The sequence below is a fragment of the Chanodichthys erythropterus genome, chromosome 11 (genome assembly GCF_024489055.1).
Source record: "Chanodichthys erythropterus isolate Z2021 chromosome 11, ASM2448905v1, whole genome shotgun sequence".
NCBI classification, from domain to species: Eukaryota; Metazoa; Chordata; class Actinopteri; order Cypriniformes; family Xenocyprididae; genus Chanodichthys; species Chanodichthys erythropterus.
This window is the reverse complement of record NC_090231.1, coordinates 25,454,169-25,470,993: the sequence shown is the minus strand read 5'-3', so window position 1 is coordinate 25,470,993 and position 16,825 is coordinate 25,454,169. Positions and strand designations below refer to the sequence as shown.

At 36.7% G+C, this 16,825-nt stretch overlaps 1 protein-coding gene across 1 annotated transcript in view; it reads right to left on the bottom strand.

The window, feature by feature from the left end:
* Window positions 1-4,172: 4,172 nt before the first annotated feature.
* The window catches only part of malrd1 (MAM and LDL receptor class A domain containing 1), a 47,674-nt gene continuing 35,021 nt past the window's right edge, over window positions 4,173-16,825 (bottom strand). Inside the window, exons 24-33 of the mRNA XM_067402104.1 lie at window positions 15,459-15,616; window positions 14,784-14,985; window positions 14,424-14,699; window positions 14,214-14,339; window positions 12,964-13,030; window positions 11,560-11,654; window positions 11,372-11,465; window positions 11,225-11,279; window positions 10,392-10,475; window positions 4,173-9,971 (exon numbers count right to left, since the gene is read on the bottom strand). Of these exons, the coding sequence (XP_067258205.1) occupies window positions 9,897-9,971; window positions 10,392-10,475; window positions 11,225-11,279; window positions 11,372-11,465; window positions 11,560-11,654; window positions 12,964-13,030; window positions 14,214-14,339; window positions 14,424-14,699; window positions 14,784-14,985; window positions 15,459-15,616 (1,232 nt within the window). The 3' untranslated portion in view covers window positions 4,173-9,896. The remainder of the gene's footprint in view (window positions 9,972-10,391; window positions 10,476-11,224; window positions 11,280-11,371; window positions 11,466-11,559; window positions 11,655-12,963; window positions 13,031-14,213; window positions 14,340-14,423; window positions 14,700-14,783; window positions 14,986-15,458; window positions 15,617-16,825) is intronic.

Sequence of the window (16,825 nt, the reverse complement as noted above, 5' to 3'; positions counted from 1 at the left end):
TTGATACTCACATGTTGTTTGACAGGCTTTTAGTGTGCGCTTTGGGTGTTTGCGCTTAGAAAAGCGCATGTCAGAACAGTGTGCGAATAAAGTGGCAAGGATTTAAAACGCATGCAAATAATAAACTTTAATGATTGCAAAGAACTGCAATGTCATGTGCACATAACCACTGCCTTGCTAAAGATGTGATGTGAATATTTGTCGCATTGTACAGTTGTTGGGACACAGGCGCCAGAACTGCAACTGATAGAATGTGCACTGTAGCACTACAATCTCTTTTCAAAAGCAGATCATAGAAATGTTAATCATTCACAATCTAAAATCGTGATAACACACCCTTAAACAGCTCTGCTGTTTACAGCAGATTTAGTTCACAAACAACTCACAGTCGTGACCTGAATATGAATCTCATTTACAATCCTAAAATTTGGCATTAGTAACTTACTTTTCACAGCATCAGTCGTGCCAACGCTCCAAGGATCTCCCGTTCTTCTTGGTTCATTTTGAGTCAGACTTGTGAATTCAGCAAATTGTTAACTTGATATCTGACAGACAAGAATGGATCATTTGAATCATGATTGTTGACTTGAGGGGCCAGTTGTTCAAAAAGATTAATCTGGATCAGGATAATCTGGATTTGGAAATCCCATGTTTTGCTATCCAGGATCAGGTAGCCTATAATCCATCTTACTTTTGTGCCATTTTTTCAAAGCAAAATTGTCCAGATATACACTTTTTTCATATTACCAAATCTTGGTTACTAGTGCTCTACGGAGCCCCTAATGGGACATGGTGATGGTAAAAATGAGATGGGAAAAAACAGTATTTCAATACTTTTGTGTTCACTCAGATAAGTTTTGGTTCATGTTCACCCTCAAAACTTTGCGTTTGCTCACAAAGAACTTTTGACTGGTTCATCTCTTATGATTGTGCCAATCACAATCAATTTTTATCAACCAGTGATTAAAAAAAAATAATAATAAATAAATAATAAATATTTTTGTTTGATATTTACTGTTTGGGGATTATTTTATGACACCAAAATCCTTTTTTTTTTACTTTACTGTAGGCTACCAAAAGGCTTAATAGGTATAATGTTCTCTTCTAATTCATTACTTTAACATTTAAACTAAACAAGAGTAAAATATAAAATGTGTGTGTATGAAATGATACAAATGTTGTTTTTTTTTAAGTTTCAGGACTCGTGTTGTATGCTTATGGTTAGAGAATTGAGATGTCCTTCAAGGTGGCTGAGATTGATCGATTCCGGGTCACAAGCTGGAGGACGGAGGAGCGAGGAAATGAGGAAGGATTTATTTGAGCTGCCATTCAGTGTGATTTGCGAACCAATTTAACAGGTTGATTGTTTTAAAGGAATTAAATAATTATTAAGTATTAAAAGGCTTAAGGGAATAAATAAAATGAAAACGGTAAAATTAGATCTACTGCAGTTGTGAAGTAATCAATTTGAACTATTTGCAAATAATATTTTGTGTTAAAATATGCACACGTTCACTCCGATATCTGATATGTCAAAAACGCAAAACGTTTCTTGTCTCGTCACATTCAGTTATGCGTTACGTGAATCAAATGTAAATTATACCATACACTGCATTCCAAATTATTATGCAAGAGACAAATCAAGATTTCTGTACAATAAACATTCAGATTTTAGTTTTTCTAAGAAAATGTTTGTTCCTTTTTTTATCCATGTCTTTTTAGATAACTGGTATCAACCTCAGACAAAATAATTTGCCAGATGTATGGAAACCCTACTTAGAGGTTGTTCCACATTATTAAGCAAGTCACAGTTCTCATGCAATATGGAGAGGAAGAAAGATCTTTTTGAAGATGAAAAGCACGAAATGGTGCAGTGTTGTGAAAACAACTAATATTTTGTGAAAACTGAACGGAGATTATCAAATTTTCATAAGATTTGTGAGTGATTTAGAGCACAGCAGAACTCGGTCAGATAAAGGCTTATTGAGGAAAGTTCCTGTCAAAAAAATTAATTGTATTAAAAGGGCAGCTATAAAAAAGCCAGTGTTGAGCAGCGAACAGGTATTTGAAGCTGCTGGTGTCTCTGGAGTCTCAAGAAGCTCTCCATGCAGGCTGGCAGTTGTGCGTAAAGATGCATTTTAGACACCACTAACCAAACCTCACAAAGAGAAACATTAACAGTGGGTTTAGAAATACATGAAGACTCATTTTTAAATAGTTTTATTCACTGACTAATGCCGTACTACAGTGGATGGTCTAAATGGATGGATTTCTGGATGGTTGGTGAAAGGCCACCATGGTCCAACAAGACTGTGACGTCAGCAAGGAGCTGGTGGGTGATGATTTGGGCTGGAATACTGGGAAGTGAGATGGAGGGTATTAAAATGACTTTTGTAAGATATGTGGAGTTCATAATTGGTCATTTTCAGCTATGGTATAAAAAGGAGAAGAGTGTTACAATAAAACTGTTTGAAAATGTATTTCTACACCCACTGTAAATGTTTCTCTTTGTGAGGTTTGGTTAGTGGTGTCTAAAATGCATCTTTACGCACAACTGCCAGCCTGCATGGAGAGCTTCTTGAGACTCCAGAGACACCAGCAGCTTCAAATACCTGTTTGCTGCTCAACACTGGCTTTTTTTATAGCTGCCCTTTTAATACAATTAATTTTTTTGACAGGAACTTTCATTAATAAGCCTTTATCTGACCGAGCTCTGCTGTGCTCTAAATCACTCACAAATCTTATGATAATTTGATAACCTCCATTCAGTTTCACACAATATTAGTTGTTTTTGTGCCTTTTGCACAACATTGCACCATTTCATGCTTCAGAAAGATCTTTCTTCCTCTCCATATTGCATGAGAACTGTGACTTGCTTTATAATGTGGAACAACCTCTAAGTAGGGTTTCCATAGACCTGGCAAATTATTTTGTCTGAGATTGATACCAGTTATCTAAAAAGACATGGATAAATAAACGAACAAACATTTTCTTAGAAAAACTAAAATCTGAATGTTTATTGTACTGAAATCTTACTGATATGTCAATTGCATAATAATTTGGAACGCAGTGTAATATGACATTGTTTAGCTGTTATTTTCTACACACTCTTTCAGAGGTAAAACTAAAGCGCTGCGCTGGAATTCATACTTGTCTTCTGTAAACAGTAAGACCTGCCTTCTTTGATTTGATTTCACTCATTTTGACATGGATGAGCACTGTTAGACTGTTGAGAAAGAGCAACCTAAAAATGACCCATCTGACCTAGGTAAGTATCAGTCTCTCCTCTCATCCTTTTCTGTTGATGTTCATGCTGCAAAATCTTCATACTTCCACAACAAGATCAACAGCTCCTCCAACACACGATTACTCTTCAAGACATTCAACTCTCTCCTCTGTCCACCTCCACCACCACCCACAACCTCACTAACTGCTGACGATTTTGCTAATTTCTTCACCAACAAAACAACAGCTATCAGCAGTCAGTTCTCAGCTCCACACACACAGGAACCCAGACCATCCACAGCCATAAATCTTCTTTCTTCCTTCTCTCCCCTCACTGAGGCAGACGTATCCAAGCTTCTCCTTTCCAGTCATCCTACCACCTGCCCTCAAGATCCCATCCCCTCGCATCTTCTACAAGCCATCTCTCCTATACTTTTAGCAGCACTCACACACATCATCAACACATCTCTCCACACTGGCACCTTCCCTACAGCATTCAAGCAGGCTCGGGTTACTCCACTGCTCAAAAAACCAACGCTAAACACATCATATGTAGAGAATTACAGACCTATCTCTCTCCTACCATTCATTGCAAAAACACTTGAACGGGTTGTGTTCAACCAGGTATCACCTTTCCTCTCACAGAATAACCAGCTGGATGTCAACCAATCTGGCTTCAAGAGCGGTCACTCAACTGAGACTGCATTACTGTCGGTCACTGAAGCCCTACGGATCGCGAAAGCTGCTTCCAAATCTTCAGTCCTCATTCTCCTGGATCTGTCTGCTGCCTTCGACACGGTGAATCATCAGATCCTTCTATCCACCCTCTCATCACTGGGAATCAAGTCAAGTCAAGTCAAATTTATTTATATAGCGCTTTTACAATTGGTAATTGTTCAAAGCAGCTTTACATATTAGAAGCACAGAAAAAGGGAAGTGGTTAAAAATAAACTGTACAAACAAGCGTGGTAGTATGTAACATATACAAGATGGTACTACATTAAACCAATGTCGGCTGACTCCCAGGGGTGGAAAAAAAACCCTAGGAGAAAAACCCAGCGTGCTAGCACTGGGAAAAAAGTCCTAGGAGGGAAAAAACCCCTTGGAAGATATATATAATATATGTAAATGGATATGGAGATCAAAATCTGAATTATACATTTTTATTATAGAGATTAAAAATAGATTATATATAAATATATGTAAGCGGATACGGGGATTAAAAATCTGAATTATAGATGCAGCCAGAACTGGATCTGTAGGCCCATTGTCTCCTGGGCTACGTTGTAGTCAGGTCCAGACACAGGTTCTCCATCTGATCTGGATACGGCCTGAATCCAGCACCCGGCAAACCTCAGGATAAGCAGAGAGACAGATATTAGCGGAGATGCCATTCTTATTCTGATGTACAGGTATATCTAGTGTTATAGGAAATGTTCTCGGTTCCGGCCGACCTAAATATTGCAGCGTAACAATCCTTTAACGGATTTGAAAAATGTTAATGTATTGATAATGTGTTATGTGTATGCAAGAACAAAGAGATGTGTTTTTAGTCTAGATTTAAACTGACAGAGTGTGTCTGCTTCCCGAACTATGCTAGGAAGATTGTTCCAGAGTTTAGGTGCTAAATAGCAAAAGGATCTGCCGCCTTCAGTTGATTTTGATATTCTGGGTATTATCAACTGGCCTGAATTCTGAGATCGCAATAAACGTGAAGGACTATAATGCATTAAGAGCTCACTTAGGTACTGGGGAGCTAAACCATTTAGAGCTTTATAAGTAAGTAGCAAGATTTTAAAATCTATACAATGTTTAATAGGGAGCCAATGTAATGTTGACAGAACTGGGCTAATATGGTCATACTTTCTGGTTCTAGTAAGAACTCTAGCTGCCGCATTTTGGACCAACTGTAGTTTGTTTAAAAGCCGAGCAGAACAACCACCCAGTAGAGCTTTACAATAATCTAGTCTTGAGAATCACAGGTACTCCACTTCACTGGTCTGAATCCTGTCTCACAGGTAGGTCTTTCAGAGTTGCGTAGAGAGAGGAGGTATCCAAAGCTCATCAACTGATCACAGGGGTTCCTCAGAGTTCGGTTCTTGGACCTCTCCTCTTTTCCATTTACACTACATCACTTGGTCCCATCATACAGGCACATGGTTTCTCCTACCATTGCTATGCTGATGACATGCAGCTTTTCCTTTCATTTCATCCAGATGATCCCACAGTAGCTGCATGAATCTCAAGCTGTCTGGCGGACATCTCAGCATGGATGAAGGGACATCACCTGCAGCTCAACCTGGCAAAGACTGAGCTTCTTGTCTTCCCTGCCAATCCGACTCTACAGCACAATTTCACCATCCAGCTATGTCCATCATCGACTACCCCATCAAGGTCAGCCACAAACCTTGGAGTAATCTTTGATGACCAACTGAACTTTTAAGGACACATTGCAAAGACAGCTCAGTAATGCAGATTTGTACTACACAACATCAGGAAAATCAGGCCTTTTCTAACACAACACGCAACACAACTTCTCATCCAGGTCCTGGTCATTTCTAGGCTTGATTCTGGCTGGACTGCCATCATGTGCCATCAAGCCTCTACAAATGATTCAGAATGCTGCAGCACGTCTCATCTTAATTTGAGCCCAAAAAAGCCCATGTTCAAAGCACTGATGCTTGCTTACAGATCTACCACAGGCTCAGCACCCTCCTACTTCCACTCTCTTTAGTCTAATGAGTCTACATCCCTAAGCCTGCGATCACTAAATGAGCGAAGGCTCTTGGTACATCACAGAGAGGCACAAAATCGCTCTCCAGAACATTTTCGTTCACTGTTCATTGCTGGAATGATCTCCCCGCCTCAATCTGGAATGCAGAATCCCTGGCTCTATTCAAATCTATTCATAATTGCACTGATTAAACCCACTGCTTATCACTCAATAAAAGAATGACATTTTAAAGTGTTTTTGAACGTTTTGATTTCGTTTGGATTAATAATTAACATTACCTTTGCAAGTCTGACTCTCACTGCGCTCGTGAATAACCAGAACTTGACGGGGACATTCATATGATTAACAAGAAAAACGCTTCATGTGACAAACAAACAATTCTGTAACTGTTACATATTTATTAAAGCATACTGTGTGGAGATACGCAAATGAGCCCAAAATATGAACGCAACACGTTTATATCTTAAACGGTTTCCTATGTCCTCTTAAGAAAACGCTTAATGCACTTAGACTGATATTAAAGAGACCAAATTCTATTTACAAATAAAGCACATGCAGAAAAACGGATGAGACCAAAATATAAACTTTCAGTATCACTTAAAATGTAAGCATTTTATACATTTTCTTCAAAACGGTTTTATAAAAGTAGGAAATTGCTTAGTGTGGTTGTCATTTGTTAAAATAAATATAAAAATACAGTGTGTTCGTGTCCGTCTGTCCGCTGGATTTGACCCATAATCTCTGATTCTCCTCTTCTGTGATCATGGAAAAGGGGAATTACAATGGCAAGTTGTAGGCTTACTCAATATGCTCGTTTAAGCATAATTTAAACGTTTCCAACAAATAAATGTATCGACTTTTCTCAGTGTGATCATCACATAGATTTATTTGGATATTCATACGATGGCTGAAGCAGCGGTGAGGGCGTCCAGCGTGTGATACGGTAAACAGATCAACATTGTAAACGCAATTCTACAAAACTTAAGTGAAAAAAAAAAATAAAAATAAATGATTATGCGATGCGATAAAATAGCTTCTATTCCCTGCAAACGATACCATTAAAAATGTTAACATTCCACTTAATGGCAGAAACAAAACAAAAGGTAAGCAAGAATCCGTATTAATTGGGCGATCCTGTCAAAATGGCGGCGCCGCCCCGGCATGCAACGAGGCGTGACGTCGGTTCGTATTTGCCTCTTCACAATGACTCACTTATTGTATTCCTCACTTATAAGTCGTTTTTGGATAAAAGCGTCTGCTAAATGAATAAATGTAAACTGTAAATATAAAAACGTGCCATCCAAATAACAAACAGATCATATCAAATAGGTACTGAGGGACAATTTGGCCATTTCTAATTTTCGGGAAGACTTGTCCCTCTAAATGTCTATGGTGGCTATCTAACATACACTCTACATTTCATAGTTATATGTATCATCTCTTCTACATTTAAAATTTATAATGAACGACTGCTTTACAAAGACTCAAAAACACATCTTAGGCCTACCTAATGCAGAGGAAGCCGCCTCCTTTCCGAGTTTCGTAGATATAAATAGTGGAAGCGTCAGAGCTAGAGACTCCTTTACTTGTGGGTTTATTTAAAAATAATAGTAATAATAATAAAGTATGAATAAATATTAATTTAGTTTAGTAAGCCCACCCGCTATTTAGCATAAGCCCAAACAGAACGAGAAGAGTCCTCTCGCGTACCGCGATATGATTCTCGAGTTGGGAGAGAATTGTTTTGTTTGTTTTTAGTATAGTATTTAAAAATTATTTAGCCATAATTTACTCATTATACTCACTAAAATGATAGGATAAGACAAATAAAATGAGAAAATGTGAATTATATAATTTATTTTTTATTCATAGCTCCCATAAAATCATAAATGGCTCTGATCTGGGTTCTCATTCAATTTTTGACTAAGAAAAAAAACAACGACTCAAACACTGAACGAGATGGAGAGATAAAGAAAGACTTTAATACGAAAATGCTGAATTGATGAATGGACTACGTGGATTACGCTGGCTGCATATTTTTATTCCACTGAGATTCAGATGAACTGACTGCGCATTTAAGCACAATAATGAAACACCTCTGTGCAAATGTGAACGTGTGTGTCTATGCTTGATGAATATTACACTGTCTCTTTCTGTTAGTTTTTACACCTCAGCAATACTGGCAAAACGTTTTCACTGTCTTCAAGGAATGTTCATTTCCTGCCTCACACACTTAATAGAAATCCCAGCTGTCTAAATACATAGCAGGAGAGGGAAGTTCCAGTTTGGAAAACAAAATATCAACATGAATAAAACAAATATATATATATATATATAAGATAATAAATACAAATAAATCAAGAAAAAATAGCTGTCGTTTTAGAGAAGGATACAAGTTGTTTTATTCACAGTAACCAAATTGGTGGCAGAAAGCAGTGGAAGCTAAAACAGGTGCTCTAGTGATTTGACTAGTTTTGCTGATGTCAACATGGTCCTATATGTTGAATAACAGAAGTCCAATGGTATATATTTTCAGTATCATAATTATACTCTTTTAGACACTTTCTTAAGTGTAAGTTCCAATCAGATAATGAAAACTACAAAGTTTTGTAAATTGTAGAGTGATTGGCTGTACCTATATTAGCTGACACTAAAAATATGTAATAGTTTGTAAATTCATATTATTGTGTATTTCTACCAGAGAAAACACAATGTGTTGGGCCTATTGATGCTCATGTAATGTGCAGCACATCAGAAATCGCCGGTGTGTTTTTAATGGATACATAATTCTAAAACATCTTTGACCAGTGTCTCGTGGAGTGCAACAGTCTGAGCAATGACTTGTTTCCTAAATAATGAATCTATATGTGTACATTCTTTTTCAGATCATCATGTTTCATGTAATGCTTTGTATTTGCTATGATAAATCAAAGCATTTGTTTTGACTTCTGGTAAAAAAAAAAAAAAAGAATCAGGAATAAAAGGACAAAGATTGCAGAATTAAAAAACCCACAATCTGACAGTTTATAATACTGAAACAATCCATAAATCAATCAATCGAGTCCATCATTGTACATTTCCAGCTTGTGTTACAGTGTTCTGGTACCCAGGGAATTTTCATTTTCACTTAAACACTGCAACAGCACATTATTTCACATGTCTTTGTTCGTGTTTTGGTATCATTATAGTTTTCAATTTTATTATCTGCCAAAATGTGGTCTGCCTGAATCCAAAAAGGAGATCAAGTGGTGATTGAACACATATTTGAAGTAATGAAAATACAATATTCTCAAAACCACAGAGATCTGGAAGGAGAGCAGGCTATGAAAGCAAAACAATCTCTGAAATGGCACCCGGAGTGCATATTAGATTTGATAAACCTTTCCCGGATTAATGATATATTGTGGTCATCTTAGATATTTAATTTTAATAAAGCTATGATTTTCTTAACTTGAACATGTTAAAAATTAAAAAAAAATACATCAATTGCCATCCAAATCACAAAAATTCATTTTTTTTTTACATAAGCAAACATTTGCCTTCGCCAGGTTAATGTATCTGATACGATTGATTGAGCTGTTGAACCTATAGCCATCTATCAGCAAATGTTAAAGCAGGCACTGATATAAAGTGTTGGCTCTGGTAAAATAAGATGGAAATGTAATTTCAGTGCCTCAGAGAGACTTCACAACACATGGAATGAGTTAAGTCACAGATTCTTATAAGAAACTTTCTTTTTATGACTGATATAGTCTATGCTTTATTCTGTTTAACTGAAACTTGTTTGCGGTCACACTTTTTCCTCCCACGAGTTTGTGTAAAAAAACAACAACAACCTCTAAACCCTAAGCAAGTACAGCCATGTTGTCGGGGAGGCTCAAATGAAGTGGAAATCTATAGGGACGTGACGGCCAGTGTTTGCGTGTCTATGTTTTCCTCAAGCTTCAGAACTGTTTGGGCACTTGTAGAGTGGGTTGGAGAAAGAGAGCTTGCTTTCCTTTGAGCTGGAGACCTGAATAACACACACAAGCAAAAACAGGCCAAGATGTACAAATAAAAAGCACTGATTATACTTACAGTCCATTTACACAGAGCAATTCTGGAATAGAACTGCATTCCATCATTATGATGAGACATTATGATGTTCATTTTTCTCGCATGATTTGTAAGATGCCTTCTTTTCTTCTATACTTTTTTATTTATTACTTAAGTCGAAGATTAAAGTATTACTTAGGTCCTCCGATCCCAAACCTCAGTCATATCATGGCAAATCAAAACTAGAACTGCAGCCAGTAAAATTAAGTGCAGTGCCATAAAACAGTCCACAGACTGCACTGTACATCATCGGTATGTCTTTTAAAAGTTAAATTGTTTGTGGGGTGAAACTGAATGGTCAGTCACTATGTTAATCATGACAACCAGAGTTTCATACCTTTGGATCTTCTTTCCATGGGTAAACGCTAATGTTTAGTTGAGGATGTACAGGCCACCTGGGTCTAACATCAAGGGAGGGCAGCTGAAACAAGAATTACCATGTTAACTTCAGAAAATGTCAGCTATAGGAAAAACAATAATAGTTTAATTAGTATATAGCGTCTTTCCACACAGTAATTTCACAAATTACAAGCCAAGTAAATTCAAATTACATTAGTGTAATAAGTGACTAGAATGACAAATACAAACAAATATGAAAATCAGTAATTGTTTTCGAAACACTAGGGCTCCCACTGGATTACATTTCTTAAGTATAGGCCATTGACATTAATGAATAACTGAGCAAAATGTGGAGAAATCTCAGTCAGCCATTAAAATACAGTATGCCAGGCTTCACTGAAAACTACCCCTCACTGCACAGGAGAGTGAAAATAACTGCATGCCGCATGCAAAATACAGTGAGTTTATCACTGAGTGTTAAATGCACACATGCTCACACCAACAAACACACAAATTTAGGCTTGCGGGTCAATATTTCCTATCAGCAGTGTGACAGAACTCTCTCTCACACCTGCAGAGTGGTTCAAATTACTGAATAACACTGTTCACTCCAAAGTGGAAAACAGGCAATATGTGAGGAAAAAAAAAAGAAAATGGAGTGGGAGGAAAAAGACAGAGTCAAGGGAATATGAAGAGATAAGTGCAACATATAAAACATGGCAGGGAAAATGAAGATCTCTATTAATAAAGAAACACAAGTGCATAATATAAGCTGTCAGAGAAATCAAATCATTTGATCATGACATTTATAAATTGAGGTATATGACTAACCTTGTTCGGCAAGTCTGAGCTATCCAACTCTTCATTAGCAATAAGATCGGAGTCTCTGTTCAGTCAAGAAAAAAGCAGTCAATGCCAACACACATATCCAGACACTTTCTGATTATGTAAAGTTCATCTGAATGTAAATGGACTTACTTTTGTGAATGTCTCTTTTGAAATAACCAGAATAAAATGACTCCAGATGCAATGACCACCAGGATCACTGCTACACTTAATCCAACACTGACAGCTGCATAGTTCAAAATGACACATTTTATTGTATATATTGTATATCTAATATATTGTTGCTTATCTGCTTATTCAAATAACTGCATACTACTCACCCATCCAATTATCTAGTTTACTATTTGGTATCACAGGTGTTGTGGGAGTAAATGTTTTTTCTTGGCAACGATTCCCAGTCCACTGTGATGGACAACTAGAGAAAGAAAGAAAATCATTATTATTGCACAAACACACGCACACACACACACACACACACACACACACAGAGAGACTTTGAATGGCAGAGATAATTCAAAAGGGAATGCTGGCTCCTCAACTTTCCAAAAGAGAAATAAATAAATAAATGCATGAAAATTAGCTTGGAGACAGCCACGTGAGCTTATCAGTAACAGCCTTCCCTTGGCTCCTGTAATGAGAAAAAGACACACATTTTTCTCTTTGTCCCTTCCTTTCTTTTACTTTCTCTGTGTTTTCCTTTTCTTTCCTGTGGGGAAGATCTTTTCACATAAAGAATGTTCTTAAGCTATTCTGAAATCAACCTCATGCACACAGATACTCTAGTGTCTGCGAACAAGTGACTTAAGTAATTCTCGTCATTTATTAGTGATGACACACCATTTCAAAGATAAAGACAAGGAGAAAGAAAACATTTAAGGCTTATGAGGGTTGATTCAAATGGTGAAAGATTGTGTTTCTTGGCACAAATAGGACAGTCATTACAGAAAGCATGCTTTGGCAGTCCACTTAAAAGTATATGTTTAAACTGAGGGCCAGGGTGCTGATACTTTGTATAACTGGCTCACATTTCAATGTGATATTCGGCTGGCACTGTAGAATAGCATGAATAATTCAATGCAAAGATCTCCAACAGGGTCTTGTCATCTATCTGACCATGACCGACAGGTGAAGGTGGATATTTTTGAAGAGGGTAAAACTGAAAGGTCTTTTTAAACCATTATCACAAAGACTTTAAGTAAACACTTTCTGTAACCCCCCTAAAAAAAAACAAAAAAAAACATAATATATTTGGCCTATATAACGAACCTACCAAGTTCCATATTGCCAGCTATAATACATTTCAATTGGTGTTAAAAGGCATGAGTACAAAAGAAATGAATACTAAAAAAACATTATACAATGTACTTATTGCAAAACACGTTGGCTGCTATTGAGGTGAAAAGCATGTAAGGGTAGGGACAGGCTTGGAGGTATGGTTGGGTTTAAGGGTGTGTTAAGGTGTAAGGGAGGGATCAACAATGTAATTAAATTAATTACAGCTGTAATTACATCCAGGTATTTTTTAAATAGAAGTATGATGTAAAAACATGCAATAAATGATTCATTTAAATGTTAGTACAATAGTTAAAGACATTGAATATAAAGTGGAACTGAACACTCAATTCCTTTTGAAAAATTCAGTATTTGATAATTAATCTTTTGGGATCCACTTCTGTTGCACATATTTATTGATGTGTTTGTACTATTGTGCTTGAGGAACTCACATGCACACTGGCCCATGCTCCTTTACTGCACATCTCCCTCCATTGAGACAGTACCCAAAGGGACACTCTGAAAAATAAAACACATCCACATATAATAATGACTTACGATAAAATAGCAAATTCTATAAGGACCTCATTTCACACTATTAATGCAGATCTAGTGGTAATTGCATTGTGGTTAAAGTTATGGGCTGACAGCTTAAGGGTACAGGTTCAAAACAGGTAGGAGCAACCCTTAACAAGAGAGTTACAGAGAGTTTCTATTAATGATGTGTCCTTGACCGAGGCACTTCACCCCCACGGTGCTCCTGGGCATCAGCTCCTTTAATCAGATGATTACAGGAATAGTGCTCTGAAGAAGTGTCCACTTAATGAGAAGTAATATATTATGTAACTCCTAAAAAGTCACTTTAATTCGATGGGCTTTATGATGTTCGTAAATTAAGCTATAAATTCCACTTAGGGAATTAAGTCAGAGAAGCAACTACTGATATTTTTCTTTCCATCTTCTCACATATTGTCAGTTGAACAATGATTTGCAACTCCAAATCACAATCATTTTTCCACCCAGATGAGTATGAAAACACTATTATAATGAAATTCCAGAAAAATACTTCCTAAAAAACAAAATCATTCAAAAAGTTTGAATGAATTGAAGAAATTAATATATATATATATATATATATATATATATATATATATATATATATATATATATATATATATATATATATATATATATATTTATATATATTTATATATATATATATATATACTGAGCAAAACATTGATAATAACAGATGTTTCTTGAGCAGCAAATTATCATATCAGAATGATTTCTGAAGGATCATGTGACATTGGACACTCAAACTACTGAACGGTAGTGTACACTTGCCTCCACTGGTTGGTTGTTTGTTGTCATGCATTTAATTGTTAAAACCCTCTTATTAACAATTTCACTTGCAAGTCAAACTGGCAGTTGTTAAGAAAGCAATCAACTTTTATAAGAAAAGGAGGTACAAGTTTAAAGGTGTCATATCATGAGATATTAAACTTGTCCTTGATCCTTTAAGATAAAATTTCCACAACGGTACAAATTTCCATTTGTATGGAACAGATCACCAGAAAAACTAATGATGACTTGAAAAGCCTTAAAAGTATAGTGCAAAAACTGAATATAATAAGAAACATTGACTAACATTTTTTTTAATATATGGATATGAGGAGATGAATGAATGTATTTGTGTTACCAGAGCAGCTGGACTCATCAGAGTTAAAAGGATGGCAGTCAACAATATTGTCGCATCGACTCTGATAAGCTACGCACTTTGCTGTCGCCTCACACACTAGTTCTCCTTCATCACATATCTTAACAGCTACAGAGACACAGAGAGAGAATTTCATCTTTTTGTATTACAGCTACAATGTAGTTTTTAAGCAGATTTGTTCTTGGGTCTTACGGCATCCATATTCATCTTCTCCATTTGGGCAATCTACAACAGTATCGCAGTGCAGTAGTGCTGGAATACAGCGGTCCATGCAGTGGTATTCTCCAATCTCACACCCTGTTTGAGGAGGCGTAGTGCCAGGAACCACACTCGCACACATCTCCTCATCCGAGTGGTCAAGACAGTCCACCTCACCGTCACAGTGCCAACTCAGTGGTATACACTCGAACAGATACAAACACTGGAAGTGCTCCATGTGGCATGTTCGTGGGATAGGGGTCACTGGACCTGAACATACACAGAAACAAAATGATAAACCCAGTTTTCACTTTGGGAAGAGCTGAGAATCAAAAGTAATGAGCAGCTCTGTACCTCCAACAAGACACTGCCTAGTGAAAGAGACGTCATCCACGGCAATGTCCGTCCATTGGTCTGCTCCCACTTCTGCCTGAATACTCACTCTGAAGGGTGATGCATTTGATAAGATCACATTAGCATACTGCCAGCTGTCTCCATGGTCTCCACAGGTTGCCCACATTAGCAAGGGTGTTCCACTGTGGCCCACGGTATACACCTGCAATATAATACCCAGAATTCATAAGAGTCTTCAAAGGTGCTTTAAAGCTCTGTGTTCTCAATATAAAATAAAAGCAGTGGGAGGAAATCCACTGAACTCCTGCACTCCTTCCACATCTTTGCAAGCGATACTGCATATTGCATTATAATGCAAAAGAAAGAGGTGAATATACACTACCATTACTAGCCTATTCTTATTCAGCAAGGACACATTCAATTCCTTTTTTTTTTTTTTTTTTTTAACTTTCCATCAGTCAAAGAATCCCGAAAAAAAAAAAAAAGTCATGGTTTACACAAAAATATTAAGCAGCATGGTTGTTTTCTGATGGATCATGTGACACTAAAGATTCTGCTGAAAATTCAGCTTTGCCATCACAGGAATAAATTACATTTTAAAATATACTCAAATGTAAAACAATCATTTTAAACTGAAATAACATTTTACATTGTTCAAGTACATTACTCTCTCACCTTCAGCGTACCCATGTGATGAGAGCCGTACATGTGGAACCAAAAGCGCAGATGACATATTCCGACACTGGCAGGAAACTCCAGCCGGGTTATTAAACTGGCAATGTTTCCTTCTCTCTGGGCACTGGAGTTCACAAACAGGTACCCCCCTCCTCCATCTGAAAGAGTAAACCAATGTCGTCTTCACAGCAGTAAATATTTACTTTATTATGGATGTCTGCTAAAATAGCTTTATTATGAAATCGAATAGGAGCAAAACACAGAGGAACACGTTTTTATACAAATGTCACATCAATTAATTTATAATTCAAATGTTCTATATTTTAACAATTACCCTGTGGTATTTAACTTATGTGAAACTCTTTTTTGGAAAGTCATTCATAGAAAATTGGAGGTTTGAGACACCTTTGTGTGCCTTTTACCTGAAAGTCTTGCTCAGGCTGTTAGATGACATTTAAGCTTGTTGTCACATACAAACAGGATGACGTTCCTTTGATTATAGACACTATTACAATTTTAAATACAGTTCTCATCACTGAGTCTCACATAATGATTGTTAATGCACATTAAAGTCGCAATGAAACTCAAGAAGTGAAAGATGATTTCTTCCTATTGTAACATATATCTAAGTGTAACAGATTTTCGTAGGATTAGGACTTAGTTCTCTCGGTTGGTTGTTGACTGAATTTTGAAAGGAAAGGCAGATCTGGATGTGAGCTTGCAGTCCATTGTAAGAAAGGGCCGGGTTACACGGATTAACTGATAGTAGTCCAGCATACGTCACCAGAAAGAAGTTTATCATTTTACCAGAAGATCAAGTCCTGGGATAGAATAAAAATTAACGACTTTAATACTTTTACACCACTACACCTCTACAAATATTAGAAACAATTTCTTATCTTGTCAAAAAGGAGATTATATTATTATAGTTTTATGATAGTGACAGTAATAGCAAATATTAGATTTCACTGCATGACTCCACATTTTACTCAGAGAGACACCCTGTACAGCAATTTCCTTGACTCTTTGTCTGACATGAAAAGTCAATAGTAGGTTCAGTAAATCGCTCACCTTTTAGAGGGCAGACACGTTTTCATAATTAAAATAATGTACACTTAACATTTTGACTGAGAGACACTGATCTTTCAGCAGAACAGGGCAGAAATCCAGATCTTAATTACACTCACTGATGATGAAATGAAAATGGCTTTGGATGATGAATAATTCTGAGCTCCAACCCTTTGGTTTTTAAATCATGCAACGATTTATTAGATGATTCAGATGGCTGGCCTCAATTTTGTTTTGTGGGGAAAGTCTAGGTTTGTTTGTTGTTGTTGTTTACCAAAAATTGCTATGTTGTCCAGATA